Source organism: Pipistrellus hanaki (assembly GCF_964339955.1).
Source record: "Pipistrellus hanaki genome assembly, chromosome: 9".
NCBI lineage: Eukaryota > Metazoa > Chordata > Mammalia > Chiroptera > Vespertilionidae > Pipistrellus > Pipistrellus hanaki.
The window spans coordinates 21,346,319-21,367,725 of record NC_140511.1 but is presented as its reverse complement, the minus strand read 5'-3'; the positions used below and the strand labels follow the sequence as shown (position 1 = coordinate 21,367,725).

General features: G+C 39.3%; 1 protein-coding gene across 12 annotated transcripts in view; it reads left to right on the top strand.

Annotated features, from left to right (window-relative positions):
• YAP1 (Yes1 associated transcriptional regulator) overlaps window positions 1-21,407 on the top strand; it is a 110,466-nt gene that overhangs the window by 43,824 nt on the left and 45,235 nt on the right. For all 12 annotated transcript variants that reach the window (XM_084893595.1, XM_084893585.1, XM_084893586.1 and 9 more), the window contains exon 3: window positions 4,674-4,789. In XM_084893595.1, the coding sequence (XP_084749721.1) occupies window positions 4,674-4,789 (116 nt within the window). The remainder of the gene's footprint in view (window positions 1-4,673; window positions 4,790-21,407) is intronic.

The following is a 21,407-nucleotide window of genomic DNA, read 5'->3' as shown; positions in this document are numbered from 1 at the left end:
GCATCTTTATTCCATAGAAAGTTGTGGATTTTTTCAAATAGGCTTTCAGTATCTTGCTATCTCTCTTCTTCTGGCACCCCCATAATTCAGATGTTGGTATGCTTGAAGTTGTTCCAGAGGCTTCTTACACTACCTTCATATTTTTGGATTATTTTTTCTTTTTTCTTTTCCAGTGGGTGTTTTTTGCTTCTTTGTATTTCTTGATTCTTGTGATCTTCTAGTCTGCTCTTGGATCTGTGTATATTATTTTTTATTTCAGTCAGTATATGCTTTTCTAGTTGATCCTTTTTCATGTCCTCGAGGGTCTCACTAAATTTATCAGCCTTTTTTAGAAAATTCTTGAAAAACCTTATAACTGTGGTTTTGAACTCTATATCCAGTCATTTGCTTTCATCCATTTCTTTCATTTGTAACCTGTTTCTTTGTCTCCGCATGTTGGCTGCTTCCCTGAGTTGATAGAGTGGCTTTGTATGCTAGGTGTCCTATAGGGCCCATTGGCTCAGCCTCCCCAGTCTCTTCTATGTGGCACACTCTTGGTGCACCCCTTTGTGGGCTGTGTGCACAGACTTGTTGTAGTTAAGCCTTGATTGTTGTTGGTATCCCTGGGAGGAATTAACCTCCAGGCCAATTGGCTGTGAGGATCAGCAGTATCTACGATGGGAGAACTTCTGTGCTGGAGATACCATTATGAGACAAGACTTGCTTCATTTGGGCTTTGGTGCTCACTGAGTCTGCACCCTGCTGGTGTCCCTTATGGATCTGAGGAGTTGTAATTTGGATGGTCTCACTCTGATCCCTGGGTACACTGGTTCTTGGATCTCCAAGGAGGTGCTAATTTAGCCTCTGTCTGAGGCCATCCAGCAGGAGCTATGGAGAGATCTGCAGATTCCTCTTCTTTGTTTGGGGTTTGGAGGTGCCCAGATGAGGCCTCGCTGTGAAGCAATGCAAGCTGCTGTGGGGTCTTGGGCCTTCTTTTGGATGTTCTGGGTCTTTCTGACTCTGCTGCAGTTAGTTAGGTAAGTTTAGATTTCAAAGGACCAGGCCATTCATATGCAAAAGCCTCTGTGCACAGCTTAGATGGGGCAGAGTCTCAGGGCAGAGAAAATAGCAATGGCTTCCCATTTGCCCTGCCCTAAGAGGCCCCCGGTCTCAGTGTCCGTTGGTAATCATTGCAAGCACCTCAGAGAAAGCCGCCTTGAGTTCCGCCCACTGCCAGACAGTCCAGTTTCTCTCTGTATTAGTCTGGGTCCCCAGAGTCTTGCCTGGAACTGGAATTCAAAGCAGTCAGGAGCTTGTGCCTCCCTCCAGATTGAAAAAGCCAGCTGTGTACTCAGTTGCCAGCCTTCTCCGCATGCGCACCTCCATACCACTGCACTTCCGCAGCTCCTGTGAGTCTCAGTGTGCTTTTCTCTTCTCTTGTACCCTGTTTCCCCAAAAATAAGACCTCCTCCGAAAATAAGACCTAGCGCAGTGTTTTTCAACCTTTTTTGGGCAAAGGCACACTTGTTTCATGAAAAAAATCACGAGGCACACCACCATTAGAAAATGTTAAAAAATTTAACTCTGTGCCTATATTGACCATATATAAAGTAATTCTCTTGAATAGGAATCAAATAAACACAAAGAAAGTATTTTATAATTACTTTATTATGAAATATTAAGTAAACAAAATAGTGAAAAATTATAAAATTCTTGTCTTGTCTGCACCTACGGCACACCAGGCAACATCTCGCGGCACACTAGTGTGCCGCGGAACAGCAGTTGAAAAACGCTGACCTAGCGCATGGAAAGATAAGACATCCCCTGAAAATAAGACCTAGCGCAACTTTGGGAGAAAAAAATTAATATAAGACACTGTCTTATTTTTGGGGAAACAGGGTAGTTGTAGAATTTCCACTTAGCCAGCCTTCCTGTAATTCTAAACGATGTCCGTTTTGTCCTTTAGTTGTAGTTTTGAAGTTATTGTGTGAGGCTGCAAGTTCAGGTGTTTATGCCACCATCTTGGTTTCTCCTAGGAGACTCTTAGTGGGGTTCAACAGCTTTTTCAGGAGGAGGAATTTTACCATTTGTACTTACATCATTTCAGCAAAATGATTGATCTTTTGAGAGTAGTAAAACTATACATTCACTGTATACTATGCATTATATTAAAAACCCTAATTTATTTAAAGGAGAAAGAAGCCTGAAGAACAGCTTTATAGGTTGGCTCCAATATGTGGGAAGAAGCGTGTGCTTCAGAAGGAGTCTTCCTAACTTGGATGGAGTTCAGTTTAGTTATAAATAGACTAGAGGCCCGATGCATGAAGATCCGTGCAAAAATGGGCCTTCCTTCCCCTGGCTGCCAGCACTGCCTTTGCGCTGGCCCAGAGCCACCTTCTGCCTTCCCACACTGCCCAGAGGCCCGGAACGACTGGGACAGTGTGGAATGTCTGCGTCCTGCCCCCTTGCTGCTAGGTGAGTGTGCATGCAAATTAACCCACCATCTTTGTTGGGTTAATTTGCATACTCACTCCTGATTGGTTGGTGGGTGTCACGAAGGTGTGGCAATTTGCATCTTCCTCTTTTATTAGTGTAGATTAATATGATTTCTATAACTGGTTAGTTTTTCAAGAAACTCAACTCAAAAATCTTTAGCATTCAGATCATAAACTTGCTTGTAGTACAATTCCCTCTTCTTCTTTATCCTTCACAGATATTAGGGATTTTTAAAAGTATTGGAGACAAGGAATACGGCAGTGGCATAAGGTTCATTGAAATTTAAGAGCCCCTATTGGACAGTGAGAAATATTTCTCTAAATTTTGTGATTTTAAATTTCTTTCCTTGAGTATGACTATATTAATTACCATATGTATATTGCTTATCATCTATAGCATAAGAAGGAAACACTATAGATATAGAGAACATTTTATGGTTTAATTTCTTTGGCAGCTCATACGGAGAATTGAAAAGGAAGAGGAATAAGCTCTTACTGGGCTTGTTAAGGGCTCGATCTTTTGGAATGGGGTGCTTACATAGCAAGACTTGGATAAGGTTTTGCCTGTATTGTCTAGACCTGAACAAATGCTAGTGCTACTGCTAAAAAACATGTATGACCAGTAGACAGAAAGAAGTGCTGAATTGACAGGTATCAATCTTATTCCTGAGTGTATACATCTCCCATATTTTCCCTCCCTGATTTCATCCTCTTGCTTAGGACCTAAAGGAATTTTCCTATCTCTGGTAGATAATATTTTTGGTCCATTCCAGCCAGGGTCTATGATCCTTTTTTATTGTGCTATTGATAATGTTATTGATGAAGATAGTGTACTAATTCCATGTCAGGAAAGTAAATGACAGGGTATCATTTCCTAACCATTTACTTGGGAATTTATCATGGGATTATTCAAGAAGAGAGAACCCAGATTTGAAATTTAATCAGCCATAACAAAAAATGATTTGGGAGGGTTACTTTTTAAAACTGCCTTATTTCTAGCCATTCTCCCTTGACCAGTTTAAAAAATAATATGAGTTCATGGTTGTTTAATAATAAGAAAACCTAGCAAAGCAGATTTCTGTAATTTTGCCATCTAGAAATAAACACTGTTACATTTTGATGATTATTCTTCCCATATGTTTTCATTACACACATATATTTAAACAATAAGCCTCATATTGTATTGTTTTACAGTCTAATTTAAAAAGCTATATGCATAGTTTCCATGTTATTAAATATTCTTGTAAAATATTTTCAATAGCTGCATTATAATCTATTATATTAAACAATATTTATTTTACCAATCCCTATCATTAGATGCTAGCTGACTTTCAAATTTTGCTTTTATAAATTACACAGAAGAGAATCCTGCATCTCTGGCTCTCCCCCCCCCCCCCCAGGATAATATCAATAGTAGTTTCGTGTATTTTTAGTTGTTTCACTTAAACATTTGCTAGACGGAGGAAACTAGTATTTATTGAATGCTTGTCTTCCAGATACTGTGCCAAATGCCTTGTAGTATTATATTTTATGGAACCTTTAGCTGGTTTCATCCCAGTTTTATAGGTGAAAAAATCTATATGCATATGTCTAAGATATTTTGCAGTAAGTTAAATGCATGTAGAAAAAGTTGAAATGTTTTGGTAAGCAAATAACAGTCACAGGATACAAGAAAAACTTACATATGAAGTTTTAATTTAATTTGGCCTTGATATATATTACAATAAGACTTAATATCTTTGTGTTTTACCTAAAAGGTTTTAGGTCTAAAAATTAATTTGCATTCTTAGCTTAAGAGAAAAAACGTGAATGGGTCCCTTGAAAATGTTGAATTTTAGTCATATGACCACTCTTACAAGTTATTACTTTATAAATGACATTTTATGTTTAAATTAGAAGTGCATAATAATTGTCTACACAGTGAAAACGGTTTCCTTTCACTTAAAGCTTCAGGCATAGATTTTTCCAATCCTGCACTTGTAAGATCTAAGAAGTGAAAGTTGAGTGATACAAGGATAAAGGTTGTGGAGGAACGGTAGGAGCAGTGAGATGCCATGATATGTGCTTTTGCAGAGCTAGATTAGAATCTTGGCCTATTAGCCCATGTAATGTATCCTATTTTGATAAGTGGGTTTGTTGTTTTTAGGACTTGGTATTTGTTATCTAATGCACTGGTGTGTTGTTGTTTTTTTATCTCAGTCACATCGATCAGACAACAACATGGCAGGATCCCAGGAAGGCTATGCTCACCCAGATAAATGTTACAGCCCCCACAAGTCCACCAGTGCAGCAAAGTATGATGAACTCGGCCTCAGGTGAGTGAGACGATGTAATTAGATCACTCTGAATAATGCTTGTGCATTGGTAAAACTCTCTGTGGAAAACAGTAATTATTCTTCTAAAAAAACTGGATCCTTGGTGATGCTTATTTTCTATTCAGTTTCACAGGGGAGACTTACTTATTTCAAAGTAACATATTTCCCCCTGGCCAGCCCCACCTTACCATCATAGGCTGGCAGCCACTACCCCCCCCCCCCCCCGGCTGGCCCCACCCCAGATCGCACCCCCCACTCCAATCGGGAGCGGGGCCCACTGGCCCATCACCTGCAGCCCCTCCCCTGAGTCAGCGTGGCCCCAATCAGGCCCCAATTGGGGCGGGGTTGGCCAGACCCCACCCGTGCATGAATTCATGCACTGGGCCTCGGTACATAAAGGGGCTGGGGCTGATGTCTAAAAGGCAACAGATTTTTAAGTTTTAATTCTGGAGTATCTCAAATTCCTATATTTGTTAACTTTGACAGGCTTGTGTCTGTGGTTTTAAAGTTGAAGGTTTCCCCCTTCCTTCTGTGGTTTGGATTGGAAACCAAGCTATGGTGTTCCTAACCTCCAACCTTTTAAAGCAGATATTTGTTCTATCTTGAGATTAACTGGACAATAGAAACTTATAAACCCCAAGGCATTTTTCTTAGGTCTAGTATGTGTTATTGAGCATTTTTCCCTCTTTTTCATAGGAGATAAATGTGAGTATAAATCTTGTTTCATTTTTTTTGCCTTTTATTTAGCAAGTTACTTCAATCTGCTGTTTTTCTCATCTACATAATGAGGAATGACATTGCCCCTTCTTATAGAGAGGAAGTTATTAAAGGAAATGATACAGTACATCTAAAGCTTTTATTACAATACTCCAGTGGCTCAGTGCTCGAAATTCATGCACAGTGTGTGTGTATGGGGGCGGGGAGGGGCGGTCCCTCAGCCAGGCCTGCACCCTCTCCAATCCGGGACCCCTCGGGGGATGTCTGTCTGCTGGTTTAAGTTCCATCCTAAACTGGCAGTCAGACATCCCTCTCGCAGTCCAGGACTGCTCGCTCCTAACCACTTGCCTGCCTACCAGATCACCGCCTAACAGCTCACCTGCCAGCCTCATGGCCCCAACTGCATTCCCTGCTGCCCTGATCACCCCTAACTACCTCTGCCTCCGCCCCCACCACCATAGCTTTGTCCAGAAGGAAGTTGGATGGTCTAATTAGCATATTACCCTTTTATTAATACAGATAGTAGGTAGTAAATAAAGGTTTATTTCCTTCTAACCTAGTAAGTTAGATACTGTTAAGTTTTTTTCTTCTCTGATATATGGGCCTAAGTTCATAACTACTCCATTTGCATCTTTGTGCGTATTAGAAAAAGGTGGCCCTTCCTCTGTGCAGATGCAACCCCATGCCTGGCATCAGGGACTGAGGCATTTGGGCTGGGTTTCTGACCACTCCTCTGACTCCCACACTTTGTCCCCTTTGCTTATTTCCCTGGTTTAAGGCACAGATGTAATTGGCAGTTCTCGCCTTCATCAAGACTTTCTTCTTCATAGCTCATACATCTTCCCTATCCAACAAATTGACCAACATAATATTATAGCTGCACTATAGGTTTTCTTAGCAGCAGCAGCCTTTGGAAAGGGGTTGATGGAAGTGGGGAGGGTTGTGCAGTTGGTTGACAGTGTGACTTGAGAGTGTGAAGAATTTGAAATGTCATTGCCCCTAAAGATGATGCCAGTGTGCTGGAATTTTTTTACTGTTCCTTCACACTCTTCTCTTTTTTTAAAACACATTTTTAATGAGTTAAAAAAACAGCCCAGCCAGCATGGCTCAGTGGTTGAGTGTCGACCTATGAACCAGGTCACTGTTCAATTCCTGTTGGGGCACATACCCAGGTTGTAGACTCGATCCCTAGTGTGGGGCATGTAGGAGGCAGCTGATCAGTGATTCTCATCAATTATGTTTCTATTTCTCCCCCTCTCCCTTCAGCTGAAAATGTAAATGTAGACAAGGTTCGTGAATGAGATTTTCTTGTTATAAACTTTGTTTATATAAACTCTTGAAATAAGATTAATTCCACAAATCCCAGCTTGTGAGAGGGATGTCCGACTGCTGGGCCTAAACCAGCTGTTGGACATCCCCTAAAGGGTCCTGGATTGGATAGGGTGCAGACTAGGCTGAGGGCCCTCCATCCCCCACTGTGCACAAATTTTGGGCACTGGGCCTTTAGTTTTAAAACATCAGTAGACATGCTGGAGAACACTTTCTACAGAAGGTGATGGGTGTGGGGATGTTGCTTGCTTAAAGAGATTTTGTGTATGATAAAATGGACTCTGTACCTTAAAGAGGAAAGAGTATTTAACAAGGACACTAGAAGTCATTTTCTTCAATGGGATGGTCAGACAGTATGATCAATTAAGAAAGGAAGAGCCCTGACCTGTGTGACTCAGTTGAACATTGTCCCATGCACCAAAAGGTTACCAGTCAATTCCATCCTGGTAGAGCACATTTGGGTCAGGTGCTTAAGAGGCAATCCATTGATGTTTCTCTCTCCCTCTCTCTTCTTCTTTTTCTGAAATCAATAAAACCATTAAAGGTTTAGTGAAACCAAAAAGGTTTTAAAAAATAAAACAAACAGTGTAAAAAAGAAAATGAGTCAGCAAAAGTTTTAAAATGAGAGTAAGGTGTTAAATTAAGTATATGTGAAAATTCAAGTGGATTCTAAGTATGTTCACAAATACAAATGGCTTAACTACCAAATCAAGTTGAGACTATTGATAAGATTGATATAGTAAATACCTCATTTTACTCTGAATTACATGCATGAGATTGTTGTCTTTCATTTCAGTGGACATTTAAATTTAAAAATAAATAATAGATTTCTACATGGTGTTGAAATGCTTTGGAATGAATGTCATAGGAATAAAACATTGTCATTTTTCTGTAGAGTCTCCAGACCTACTTTTTTTTTTTTTAATAAGTTTTTATTGTTCATATTATTACAAATGTTCCTCTCCCCCCCCAAACCATTGCTCTCCTCCACCAGGTTCCCACCCCACCCTCTGCCCTTTCCCCACTCCCCATTGTCCTCATCCATAGGTGCACAGTTTATGTTCAGTCTCTTCCCACGCCCCCCTCTCCCCTTTTCCCCAAGAATCGTCAGTTCACTCCCCTTCCATACCTCTGATTCTATTATATTCAACAGTTACTATTGTTCATCAGATTTTTTTTTTTAATTTCCTTGGTTTTTAGATTCACTTGCTGATAGTTACGTATTTGTTGTTCATAATTTTTATCTTTGTTTACTTTCTCTTCTGAAAGAACCAAATTCAGCAATTCATATAATTCTGGTTTGGTGTTGATGAACTCCTTTAGCTTTTTTTTATTAGTGAAGCTCTTAATCTGACCTTCGATTCTGAGTGATAGCTTTGCTGGATAGATTATCTTTGGCTGTAGGTTCTTACTATTCATCACCTTGAATATTTCTTGCCATTCCCTTCTGGCCTGCATGGTTTCTGTTGAGAAGTCAGCTGACAATCGTATAGGTGCTCCTTTATAGGTAACTACCTTCTTTGCTCTTGCTTCTTTTAATATTCTCTCTTTGTCTTTTGCTCTTGGAATTTTAATTATGATGTGTCTTGGTGTGGTCCTCTTTGGATTCCTTTTGTTTGGAGTTCTGTGCGCTTCCTGGACTTGTAAGTCTAATTCTTTCTCCAGGTGGGGGAAGTTTTCTGTCACTATTTCTTTCAGTATGTTTTCGATATCTTGCTCTCTCTCATCTTCTGGGACCCCCATAATTCTGATGTTGGTTCGCTTGAAGTTGTCCCAGAAGTTTCTTACATTATCTTCAATTTTCTGGATTCTCTTGCCTTCTAGCTTCTGTGGAGGAGTGTCTTCTGGCTCTTTATGTTCCAAATCTTTGACTTGATTCTTGTGATCTTCCCTTCTGTTTTTAGGACTCTGTAAAATATTTTTTATTTCAGACAATGTATTCTTTATTTCTTGTTGATCCCTTATCATTTCTTGATGACTCCTTATTAATTCTAGTTGATCTCTTTTCATATCCTCATAGGTCTTATCCATCTTTTCTAGGAAATTCTTGAAAAACCTTATAAGCGTAGATTTGAACTCTACATCCAGACGCTTTTTGTCCTCCATTTCTTTCGTTTGTGATCTATTTTGTTGTCGCATTTCGCAGTTACAGATGGGACGGTGTTTCAGGGTGGAGCCTGCAGCTTTGGCTTCCGTAGGCCCCGCCCTATGCGGGTCCTTCAGTGCTCGCTGCCGGCACCTCTGAGAGAAAGGTGCCCTCAATTTTCGCCTGCTGCCAAACAGTCTATGCTCTTCCACAATGAGCCCGGTATTGGGGTTCAGTTCAGTTGGAAGTGGAGTTGGAGGTGGCGTTCAGAGCAGTCTGGAGCCCCAGTCTCCTTCCCGTCAGGGCAATCCCGTGGCACAGCCGACCGTCCCTTGCGTGCCACCGGGACCTCCTTTCGCCGCTTCCCGGGGTTCCGCCTTACAGCCCGGCTCCCTATAGCTGAGCCTGAGTCCCCGGGGTCTGGCCTAGAACTGGGGTTCAGAGCAGTCGGGGGCCCAGCACAGTCGGAGTTTTATCTCCTTTCCGCTAGGGAACGCCTGCCAGGCACTCCGCCTCCCTCCTCTCCGGCTCCGTCCTCTCCGGCTCCGTCCTCTCCGCGCGCCTCGTCTCCATACCTTGGGCTTTTCCAGCTCCTCCGCGCTTCCTTCTGGTTTTCTCCTTGATTCTCACTGTAGAATTTCCAGTCAGTCAACTTTCCTGTAGTTCTGGGTAATGTCCGTTTTATATTTTAGTTGTATTTTATTGAAATTGTTGTGTGTGGCTGCGGCTAGGTGTTTACCTGGGCGCAGCCATCTTGGATCGATCCCAGACTTACTTTTTAATGTTTGGCTCGACTGAATAAACTTTCAAGTTTCACTCCAAATCTAAGATTTAAGAAATCCTATTTCTTTTATTCAGTCTAATAATTGTTTAGCCAAAATGATTCTTATACTTTGGTTTTAGAAGTCGTTTTTCAAGACAGGAGGGTTGAAAGGATGGATTTTGTTGCTGGACTGGAGACCTGTAGTTTGTGATTGCCCAAATTTTATTAGTAAGTACAAATAAAGGTACACTGGAAAGGATTCTAGAGGCAAGACTTACCCGTATTTTCTGGCGTATAAGACGACCACACATATAAGACAACCCCCTAATTTTACAGTTAAAACATAGGTTTAGGCCTACATTCTCTGTATAAGACTACCCCCCACTTCCGAGGCAACACCAGTTCTTTTTTTAATAGACCGCCTCTCTGACTCTTGCCAATCTGAGCAGGCTTTTTTTTTTCGTTTCAAAAGTCGTCTTATGCGCCGGAAAATACGGTAACTAGATCCTTTGAAGATGTTTTTATTCTCTGTCCATTTAATTGGCAAATAAATAACTAAATTTTGTGAAAAGAATTTCAAAGAAAATTAAATAGAAGGAATTTTGAATAATTCAATAAGATAATGGTTTATTTTACTTTCCATTGAAATATGTAATGATAGTATACAAATCCTATTTTAGTAAATTATTTGAGGTGATTGCTCTTTAGAAGTTCTATTAAATGTGTTATGCCTGCCCTTGTCAGTTTGACTCAGTGGATAGAGCATCGGCCTGCAGACTGAAGGGTCCCAGGTTCAATTCTGGTCAAGGGCACATGCCTGGGTTATGGGCTCCATCCTCAGTTGGGGGCATGCAGGAGGCAGCCGATTAATGATTCTCTCTCATCATTGATGTTTCTATCTCTCTCTCCCTCTCCCTTCCTCTCTGAAATGAATAAAAATATATTTAAAAATTTTTTTTAAGTGTTAAGGCTTATAGAGTATTAATTTAACATAACAGCCTTTCGATCTATTCGTGAGTCTTATATATCTACATACTGACTGTTAGTTAAATATTAGTGATATTTGTTAGACATTCGAAAATAAGGACTTGGGGATAGAAAAGTGATATTTCTCTTTTAACCAGATTTCTTTATATGAAGATACTAAGTTTTTTAGTAGTAGCTTGTTAACAGTGACCTATAAGATTGCTGAATCTTAAAGCAACAATAAAGTCAGAAAAGTACTCTGTGATAATTCAAAAATAACTTGACACCAAAGAGTGTTTACAAAAATTAAAAATCACAAGCTCTTTTACTTGATTTAAATTAAGCAAAATCAATTAACCCATTTATGTATGCTTTTTAAAAATGTAACTTTGATAATAATCTAAAGTCAAAGGTCATTATTACTGTACATTTTAAAGATTCATTTATGTTTTAAATCTTTTTTTTTAAATCAATGCCCAAATCCTACCAATGTAGCACTTTGAGATTCCCGATAAACCTGCATGGGATCCCTAGGAAATACCCCAAGATGGGTGTAGAAAGTGCTTCCTTGATGGAGACAGATGATACACGTTAGAGGAATGTGTTAAACACTTTCATTGCAGTGAGTGAAATGCTGAGAGGCAGCCATAGGAGTGCAGAACTGCCTTCATGTTTCCTGCTGTATTATTCCTGCTCTGTGTAATCTCTGTCAGCACAGAGACCAGATGGGAAAGAGAATTTTTTACCAGGGAAAATGACAGAATAGATGTGAAAAGTAAAAATGACAAAGTATAGGGTTTTTCACTTGGAAAAAGCACAGTAAAGGATAAGGATGTGAGAGAAGTTGGAAAGTTGACAGCAGGTTTTAGGAATTTGATAATTCCTACATCATGTGTTGTAGTTCACAAACTTTGAAGCTCTACTTTTCATTTTTGGAGTAAACTGAAACAGAATCAAGAATAGGGGATAATATCAAGGGTTCTGAGAATGTGGTGGACATGGATTTGAATCCCACCTTTTTCACTTACTGCCTATAAGATTTTTCGACAAATTATACTTACTCTTCCTAACTACCTTGGTTTCTTCACTTGGAAAAGTGGGGATAACAATAATATTACACTGAACTTACAGGGCTATTGTTAAGATTACATGACACTATTTAAGGTAATTGGCACATGGTTAGGACTTATTAACAATATGCAATGCTTGGTATAACATATTACATATACAATAGGTAAGTAACTGATATGATTTGATAATTTACAATTTAATCAGTTCATGTGAACTGGTAGCCACTGTTTCTTTATTTAAAACTAGGAGCCCAGTGCACAAATTCGTACACCTTGAAAGGAACTGTGTGCCACAAGGCTGCAGTAGGCACAGGGTGGGTCTCAGCCCATCCTCCACATCCCTGTCCAGCTCATCCCCCCATGGCCCCACTCCCACCACTACTGGCTCTCACATGCTGACAGTGCAGAGCGATTGGGGCCATTGTCAGCAGTCCTGCAAATGGGGCTGGTGCTGTCAGCAGGTACGAGCAACAGCTACTGGTGCCAGCGCCACTGTGGGTACAAGCAGCCACTGTGGGTGCAAGTGGGGCTGGCGCCAGCAGCGGGTGCACAGGAGCAAGGAATTTTCAGTAACCACCAGAGGCTCACCCCAGTGATAGGGAGTGGCGCCTTGGTCTGGTGGACCCTCACCTGCTCCACCCTCCTGCCACAGCCATGCCCACCGTGTGCCTCATATGCCCCCTGGTGGTCAGCGCACATCATAGCGACCGTTTGTTCGGTTGTTCTGGTTGTTCCCCCATTGGGTGTATTTGCATATTAGCCTTTATAGGATAATTTTAAAATCTATTAATACACTGTCTTTTGGGCTACATTTACATGAATTTACATGAGTCAAAATGTTTTTGATCTAGAAGTTCTTGAATATTGTAAAATAGAAATTGTCAATCTGAAGTCAGAGTATATAGAATGAGGCTCTACTGAAATATATCAACAGTACTTAGAGGAATAAAATTATAACAAAGCCCAACATCAGAGCAATGAATGTAGTAAGAGACTGTATTGGTTTTTTTAATGAGTTTTTTCATCCCAGAACACTAAGAAGAGAGAGAGGCAGATATCAGTTGCCTTCTATATATTCCCAGACCATTATCAAACCCACAACTCGGGTATGTGCCCTGACTGGGAGTCAAACAGGCAATTTTTCCGTGAACAGGATGACACTCAACCAACTGAGCCATTCCAGCCAAGCAGTAAGAGACTTGTATTTATTAGTTATTCTTAAGCTCATATCCTAAATATCTTTTTTTCAATGAAAATTGGTTTCCTTTTTCTCATTTGGAAATTTAGATAAATTACGAAAAGGTAGCCAAAGGGGATAATAGTAAAAAGCAAAAGCATAATCTAGAATTAATATAACTAATTCTTTAAAAAAAATTTTTTTTGTAAAAACCTTGATTTCAGAGAGAAAGGAAGAGGGAGAGAGAGATGGAAACATCAATGATGAGAGAATAATTGGTCAACTTGTCTCCTGTATGCCCCACACTGGGGATTGAGCCTGAAACCCCGGCATATGCCCTGACCAGGATTGAATCCTGACCTTTTGGTTCATAGATCGATGCTCAACCTCTGAGCCACACCATCGGGACATAACTAATTCTTAAGAAATTCAATTATTTTATATAGTTTCTCTTGATTTTTTTTAATGATTAAGTTCCTGAAAAATGATTAGTAATATGGAAATAAGAACCATTTTTGTTGCTTAAAAATAGGAGCAGTGCATTTCATTTTAATAAAAGTTGTAAATGAAAAGTAAGGACTATGAAAATAAAAATATTTATTTGTGAAATGGAAAAAAAATTCAGTGAGCATGCCCAATCAAGTTGCAGATGGCGTTAGCTTGCAAGTATTAATATCTTCTTTAGTAGTATAGTTCTTCTGAAGTATTTCTTAAATCAAGGGCACCTTCTAATACTGATGGATTCTTGACTTTGCTGCCTAATGAAGCATGCCACTCATGTCAGGGCAGCTAATGGCTTGTTTTACTCTGATTATGAGAGCATTTCTTGCCCTTTCCACTGGGGATCACTTAAAAAAAAAAAAAAAAAAGTTTTTATTGTTTTCAGAGAGAGGAAGGGAGAGGGAGAGACAGATAGAAACATTAATGATGAGAGATAATCATCAATCGGCTGCCTCTTACATGCCCCCAACTGGGGATTGAGCCCACAACCCCGGTATATGCCCTGACCGGGAATTGAACTGTGACCTCCTGGTTCATGGTTCAGCGCTCAACTACTAAGCCACACCAGCCGGGCTGGGGATGACTTGATGTTAAGTGATTTGGTCATGATTTTTAACTTAACAGTATTTTCTACATAATATTAAAACTCAGTCCTGGCTGGTTGCTTAGTGGTTAAAGCATTGGCCCAAGGACTGAAAGGTTGTGGGTTCCATTCCTGGTCAAGGGTACATACCTCAGTTGCAGGCTTGTGTGTGGGAAGCAGCCAATCGATGTGCCTCTCTCACGTTGATGTTTCTCTCTCTACCCCTCCTATTCCCCTTCTACTCTCTAAAAAATCAATGGAAAAATATCCTGTGGTAAGGATTTAAAAAAAACTCAGATTACCTGGGCAAAGCAGCAACGTTCGGCAAATGGAACAATAGTTGTTGCCTGATAAATTGCTATTCTTTAAGCTGAGTCTGTTCAGCTGGGCTTCTAAAATAAACACCTCTCCTCCTGTTAATAGGCAGCAAAACAATTGACTTGTACAATCTACTACATTTTTCATTCCTTTAACGAAGAAACCCAAATTAATTGAAAGGTGGATGTATAAAGTTACTTGGTTTTTCAGTAGCTTCATAGCAGTATTTTTTATGCTGTTCCATTTTTTTTTTTTTTTACAGAGAGGAAGGGAGAGAGAGAGCTAGAAATATCAATGAGAGAGAAACATTGACCAACGGCCTCCTGCACACCCCCTACTGGGGATGTGCCAGCAACCAATGTACATGCCCTTCACCGGAATCTAACCCGGGACCTTTCAGTCCGCAGGCCGACGCTCTATCCACTGAGCCAAACCGGTTTCGGCTGCTGTTCCATTTTTGAAAAGATCATTTCAATTTGGTAATTATGATATCCAAAATAATTATTTAAATGTCAAATGTGTTAGGGAGTGTGATGTTCATATATGTTATTTGCTTGCTTATTTCAGATTATAACCTGCCCTTTTAGCTTATTTTAGAAATTATATTATAACATAAGAAAAGATATATAGAATAACATTAAAGAATAAATATTTTTAGAAATTTATTAAAAGTATTTGAAGTAATTGTTTGGTAAGTTCATTTGAATTCAGAAAGTTACTAAGGTTTTAGTAACCTTAGTTAAATATCTGAACCTAACGAAGAAAAGATTATAAACTTCTTTTATTTTAACCAGCAATCTAACTTAGAAGAGTAAAAGGACATTATTTAAAGAGTATAAAGAAAAAATGTTTTATATATTAGGATCATTGCCAGCAGCTGATGCTTAAAAATAGAACTGTACCCATTCAACTTTTTTTTTGTGTGATTATTTGTAGAATTTTGCAAATTTTGCTTTGGAATAGAGAGGATGAGAAAGAGATTACAAATTATTTACATTTATGGACCAAATGCGTATTTTATTCTCTTGATAAATGTTGGAATATTATTTTTGTCTTCCCCACTGATTTCTAAATCCTTCTAGTTTCTCTATTGCTACAATAACATGACTCATAAGAAGAATATTTGTGTGAAAGATTAAGATGCTAATTCTTTAAAAATGATATCCATAGACTACCATATATAGGCAGCATCAGTGCAGTGAAAAATATCCTGCAACAATAGACAAGAATTTTCCAAAATAAGATTTTCTTTTGATCTCAATAAGGTAAGAAGGTAGTAAAACTTCTTTTAGGTTAAAATTTTAACAAAAGGTCATTGCTGTGTTTGCACATTCTAAAGCCTACATGAGCTTAACAGAAAGCTAATCTTTTATAAATGTATTTACTGAAATTCTAAGTTATTAACTTAAAATCAAGAAGTATCAAGTTGCCTGAAGAAAGTCTGAAGAGCTGTGTATTAGAAAGCTCTCAGAACTAATACTTGGCTTTTTTCTCTAGGAAGTTCATTCAGCTGTAACAGACAAACAGGAAAATGATTTTTCACAAAGTCTCATAGTTTCATCTTGAGACAATTGAATCGTTTCCTTTCAGAAACATTGATACCACAAAAATGCCCTCCTTTGTAATACTACGCAATGTATGCCAGGAGCATAGAATAGTCAGTTTAAAACAGTTTTTCCATATAATTATAACACTAAATGTTATGACAGACATACATGCCAAGTGTTGAGGAAATAGATGAGGAACATGTGAATCAATAGGAGAGTAGAGAAGACATCTTTCAAAAGTCAAAAGTTTATTGATTTGTTCAACAAATATTGAATACTTAATATGTGCTAGGCACTATTCTAAATCCCAAGAATACAGAATATAAACAAATATATGTGTCAGATAGTTAACATGGGAAGAGGAAAATAAACCTAACTTGTTAAAGGGAGATGTCTTGGATAGATTCTCCAGTGAAGGCCTCTGTAATTGATGTCTTTCGAGCAGAGATCTGAATGAACTGTCATGCAGATATCCGGGGGAAAGGGGAGGAATGTGTCATACTTAACACAACAGGCCATTCAAAGGTGCTGAGGCATGTTTGGGGAATAGCAGAGGCCACTGCACCTAGAACAGAGTTGGTGAAAAGTAGCACGGAAACCATATGACACGGGGACTTGGAGGTTTTGAACATAAAAGTGATAAAATCCGAGTAAGTTTTTTTTTAAGTGGGGAGATTAGCCCAGTCTGGTGTAGTTTGGCAGTTGAGCATCAACCCAGGAACCAAGAGGTCACCAGTTCAATTCCCAGTCAGGGCATATGCCTGGGTTGCAGGCTCGATCCCCAGTAGGGGTTGCGCAGGAGGCAGCAAATTGATGATTCTCTCTCATCACTGATCTATCCCTCCCTTCCTTTCCTTCCTGAAATCAATAAAAATACTTTAAAAAAAATAAAATAAAAGTGGGGAAATTAGAGGGCTGTTGCAATAACTCAGGAAAGGATGGACCATTGTGATGGAGATGGAAGTAGTGAGAAGTTTGGATTCAGGATCTGAATTTTAATAGATAAGTAGGAGTTAAATTGCTGAAGGAAAGGAAAGGGAAAGAGAACAGTCAGTAAGTGAGAGATCACTGAGGTCTGAAACCCCCAGCACCATATGACTAGTAGAATGGTGGAAAGATGAGACTGAGGATATCCACAAAAAATTTTTGTGTGATCAACTGAGAAATTTGCATTTTGTCCTGAAAAATTTGGGAGACCATTAAAGACATGAATCTTCTCTAGAGTCCTTTTTTTATGGAAGGGAAAACCTTATTTGGTTCTCTGTTTTTGTTAGCTAATCATTTCATGTTTGAGGCCTGGGTATATTTTCTCATAAACCTGCCTTCTTATATACGAGTTTTGTAAGTTAAATATGTTATTGCAACAAAATGGCAGAACTATTCCAAGAAAGAGTAAGGAACGGACTTTTTAAAAAAGTGCTTATTGGTCCTGGCCAGCATGGGTCAGTGGTTAGGGCATCGGCTACCACACCGGATGGTCATGAGTTTGATTCCCAGTCAAGGGTACGTACCGGAGCTGCAGATTTGATCCCCGGCCTCAGTCGGGGTACATGCAACCAATTAATGTGTATCTCTGTTTATCTCTCACATTGATACTCTCTCTTTCCTCTCTCTTTCTCCCTCCCTCCCTTCCACTCTTTCTAAAAATCAATGGAAAAAATATCCTCAAGTGAGGATTTAAAAAAAATAAATAAAAATAAAAAGGTACCTACTGTAAGGCCTACCCTACATCAAGCACTTTCTACTTTAACTCTCTCAACAATTAGAGTGTTCATCTCCATTTTCTAGACAAGGAAAGTGAGCATCAAGCAGATTAAGGAGTTTGCTCAGGGTTGGAAGGCTAATAAATAATGGATCCAAGCTTTGAACCAAGGTCTGTCTGAATCTAAACCTTTTACAGTTTTCTCTTAACTATGCTATCTTTCTAGAGTTTAAAATAAGGCTAAAATTATATTTAATTTAATGTATCAAAGGTGATCTTTTTTTAACCAAGTAATCTATTGAATGGTCTATTTGCTATATTGATAAAGAATTAATAGTAGGTAGTTCTATAAAGGAGTTTAATAGAACAAGTGAACCTTATTAGTTTTCTGTATTCTAGGTCAGTGATACTCAATTTGTGATGTGTGGAGGAATTGCCTGGGAATTCGTAAAATGCAGATTCTACTGTTGCCGTTTTGTCCTGAGCAGCCTTGTGAAATTGAATATTTCCATTCTTGAAATAAAACAACTCTTTTTTTCTATTTTAGGGCAGAATGATAAATTCTTCTCATAATACTACCTGGTCTATATATTTAACTCAGTGTGGAAAAACAAAGACAATCTGCAGTAAGAATCCAAAAAAAATCAAAAGTGCAATTTCAGTTGACAAGGCGGAGAAGATTTTTGCTGGTAGTATAGAGTTGAGAAAAGCTTCACAGAAATACCATGAGAATAGAACTGAAGTTCAGTGGGTAGAAACATTGGAGGCCAGAAGGAGACAGTCTGGGCTGGAAGGCATTGGTAATGTCTGTGGAGGTAAAAGTCCATGACACTGCTAAGGACAGGCAGACCTTGGATATACTGTGTGTTTGGTTCCACACCACTGCAGTGAGGTGTGTTTCAATAAAGCAAGTCCTAATATTTTTTCTAGTGTAGGGCCTTGCCTTCAGCTTGTAAAACACACACACACACACACACACACACACACACACACACACACACACCAACAACATATCAGTGAAGTCCAATAACGTGAAGTACAAAGGAGCGAACAAGCCATGCAGCTGGGAGAACTAACATGGAATGAATTAGGCAAAGCCCTCTTGAGGAAGTGGCATTCACATTGGGGAGGGCTGAGTAGAAGTTAGCAAAGCAAGAAGGGTGGATAGATTTCCTGCAGGGAAGTCCTAGAGAGAGGCGAGGAGAAGTTTGAAGGACCAAAAGAAGACAGAGTCCTGAGGAGGGGTTTGAATAATAGTAATGAACGCTTTCAGGACCTACACAGGTCTATGTAATGCCTGACTATAGAGGACCTTGAATGACCCAATAAAGATCTGAAAATTTTTCCTGTGGGCTCTGGGGAGCCTTAAGTCAGAGAGCTACTTTCTCAGAGGAGGTGAGGCAAGATGATCTTGGCACACATACAACGTTTAATTTGCAGTTGATTAAGACCAATTTGGGGGCTGCTGTTAAAAATTAGTCATGAAAATGTGCAAGTCCACATTAAAGTTTTATTGGAGGAACAGATGCAATTGCATAGAAGTATGATCCTCTAAAATATTGGACATACTTTGTGATGTCTAGTTAGGTAGAGAAGAAAGACCATTGTTGACGCGGTGAGAAGCAGTAAAGAGGTAGGAATCATCTACATCAATATGACTAAAGCTATGGGATTTCATGAAAGTTCTAGGAAGAGAAAACTTTTTTAAAAACACTACTTTTGACTAATGTTTGTCATATCTGCAGTGTGGTACTTAAGAACATGGTTTCTGGAAAACTAGGACTGTCTGGGTTGAATTTCAACTCTGCCACTTACGACCCTCGGGGAGTAATCTTGGGCAGTTTTTCTGTGCCGTGGTTTCCTCATCAAAGTGAGGATAATAATAGTTCCTGTGCCATGGGGCTGTTAAATAAGTTAATATTTGTTTATAAAGACCTTCGAACAATGCCTCGCGTATAGTAAGAACACTTTATGAATCAGCATAAATACAAGAGACCAGAATGTCAAAAAAACTGAAATTGATCAGAATTCGATACCTTCACAAGATCATTGCATCTATTTTTTCAGCTCGTTGCATTCTAAGGAAACAACTTCATAATCCTATACTTTGAACTACTCATCAGGTATGTTTAGTAAACTTTCAGTGGTGTGTTTAGTAAACTTTCAGCATCCGAAGGTGACTTCTTTATTCCTGAATTGTGGGACAGGTGAGAGGGAGAGATTGATCATCTAACTTGTGGTGTAATCAAGACTTTCTTGTTTGATTAGAAATTGCAGATGGTTGTTAGTCATTACTAATGCAAGAGTGTCCTTAGGCAAGAGCAGGAAGTTGAGTCACCTTTACTGTTATGACCTGGGGTATTTTATTTGTTTTTAAAATATTAGCCTAAACCGGTTTGGCTCAGTGGATAGAGCGTTAGCCTGTAGACTGAAAGGTCCCAGGTTCGATTCCGGTCAAGGGCATGTACCTTGGCTGCGTGGACATCACCAGTAGGGGGTGTGCAGGAGGCAGCTGATTGATGTTTCTCTCTCATCGATGTTTCTGACTTTCTATCCCTCTCCCTTCCTCTCTGTAATAAATCAATAAAAATATATTTTAAAAAATATTGCAGGAATCAGTGGGGGGAGAGGAGGAACATTTCTTGAGTCCCTGTGCTCCATCTGTATGTTAGGGATAAGAACAGTGCTTAGTTCGGAGAGCCATTTGGAAGATTTAGATGTGATAATGTCACCATTGTGGATGGTAGTAATGGAGCCAGGAGTGATAGAGGTGCTGCTGCCCTTGGTACCCCCAGGAGTTGTGCCTTGAACTACTATAACGGCAAAAAAATTTAGAAACAACTCTGATATATCCAATACTGTGGAAAGGGATAAATGAATTCTAATATCTCCATACAGTTAAGATCTATAAAACCATTAAAAAGAATGAGAGACCTATGTGTTCTATGAAGAAAAGATGCCCATACTGTCTCAAGGGCATAAAGCAGTATGGTACAGGTAGAGCATGATGTCGGTGGTGTGCATATGTTGTGGAATGTACATAAGAAAAATCCAGAACCCTTCACAAAATTGAAGCTGTTTAGTTTCCCTCCAGGGAGTAAGTTGTAAGACATTTTTGCTTTTTTTATTATGCATTTCTGCAGTTTTTAACATTTTTGAAATTTACATGTTGTAAAATGAATACATTTATGAACGCAGAGTTTAAAGAGTAAAGGCACTGGATTAATAACATTCACATATTCTGTTCATAAACATTAATTGAAAATAGTAGATGTACTACATGATTTTAAGCTCATTTATAGAAAGTTCTAAGTATTACAAGACAGGACCTTCATTCTTCCATTAAATATTTATTGAGCAATTACTCAGATACTAGCCTACAAGTTAAAATACGAGTTGCCAGGAGGACAGACATGTAAACAAGTAATTACAGTGTTATCTGTTAAATTTTAATACAGAGTGGAAGAGGAAAGTAATAATTTTGTGTGAGGTAATCAGGGAGGACTAAATTGAAATGGTGACACTTGAGCTCTTTCTCTTGCAAGATGAGTACATTCATAAGGGGCAGGGAAGACTGTGATAACCACAACAGTACATACAAGGAGGTGCCATAATTCTTGGAAAAGTTGGAGTGGTGGTGGGAATTGGGTGTGTGAAGACTTACTAAGAAAAATGAGTCCAGCCGAAACTGGTTTGGCTCAGTGGATAGAGCACCGGCTTACGGACTGAAGAGTCCCGGGTTCGATTCTGGTCAAGGGTAAGTACCTTGGTTGCAGGCACATCCCCAGTAGGGGTTGTGCAAGAGGCAGCTGATCGATGATTCTCTCTCATCGATGTTTCTAACTCTCTATCCCTATCT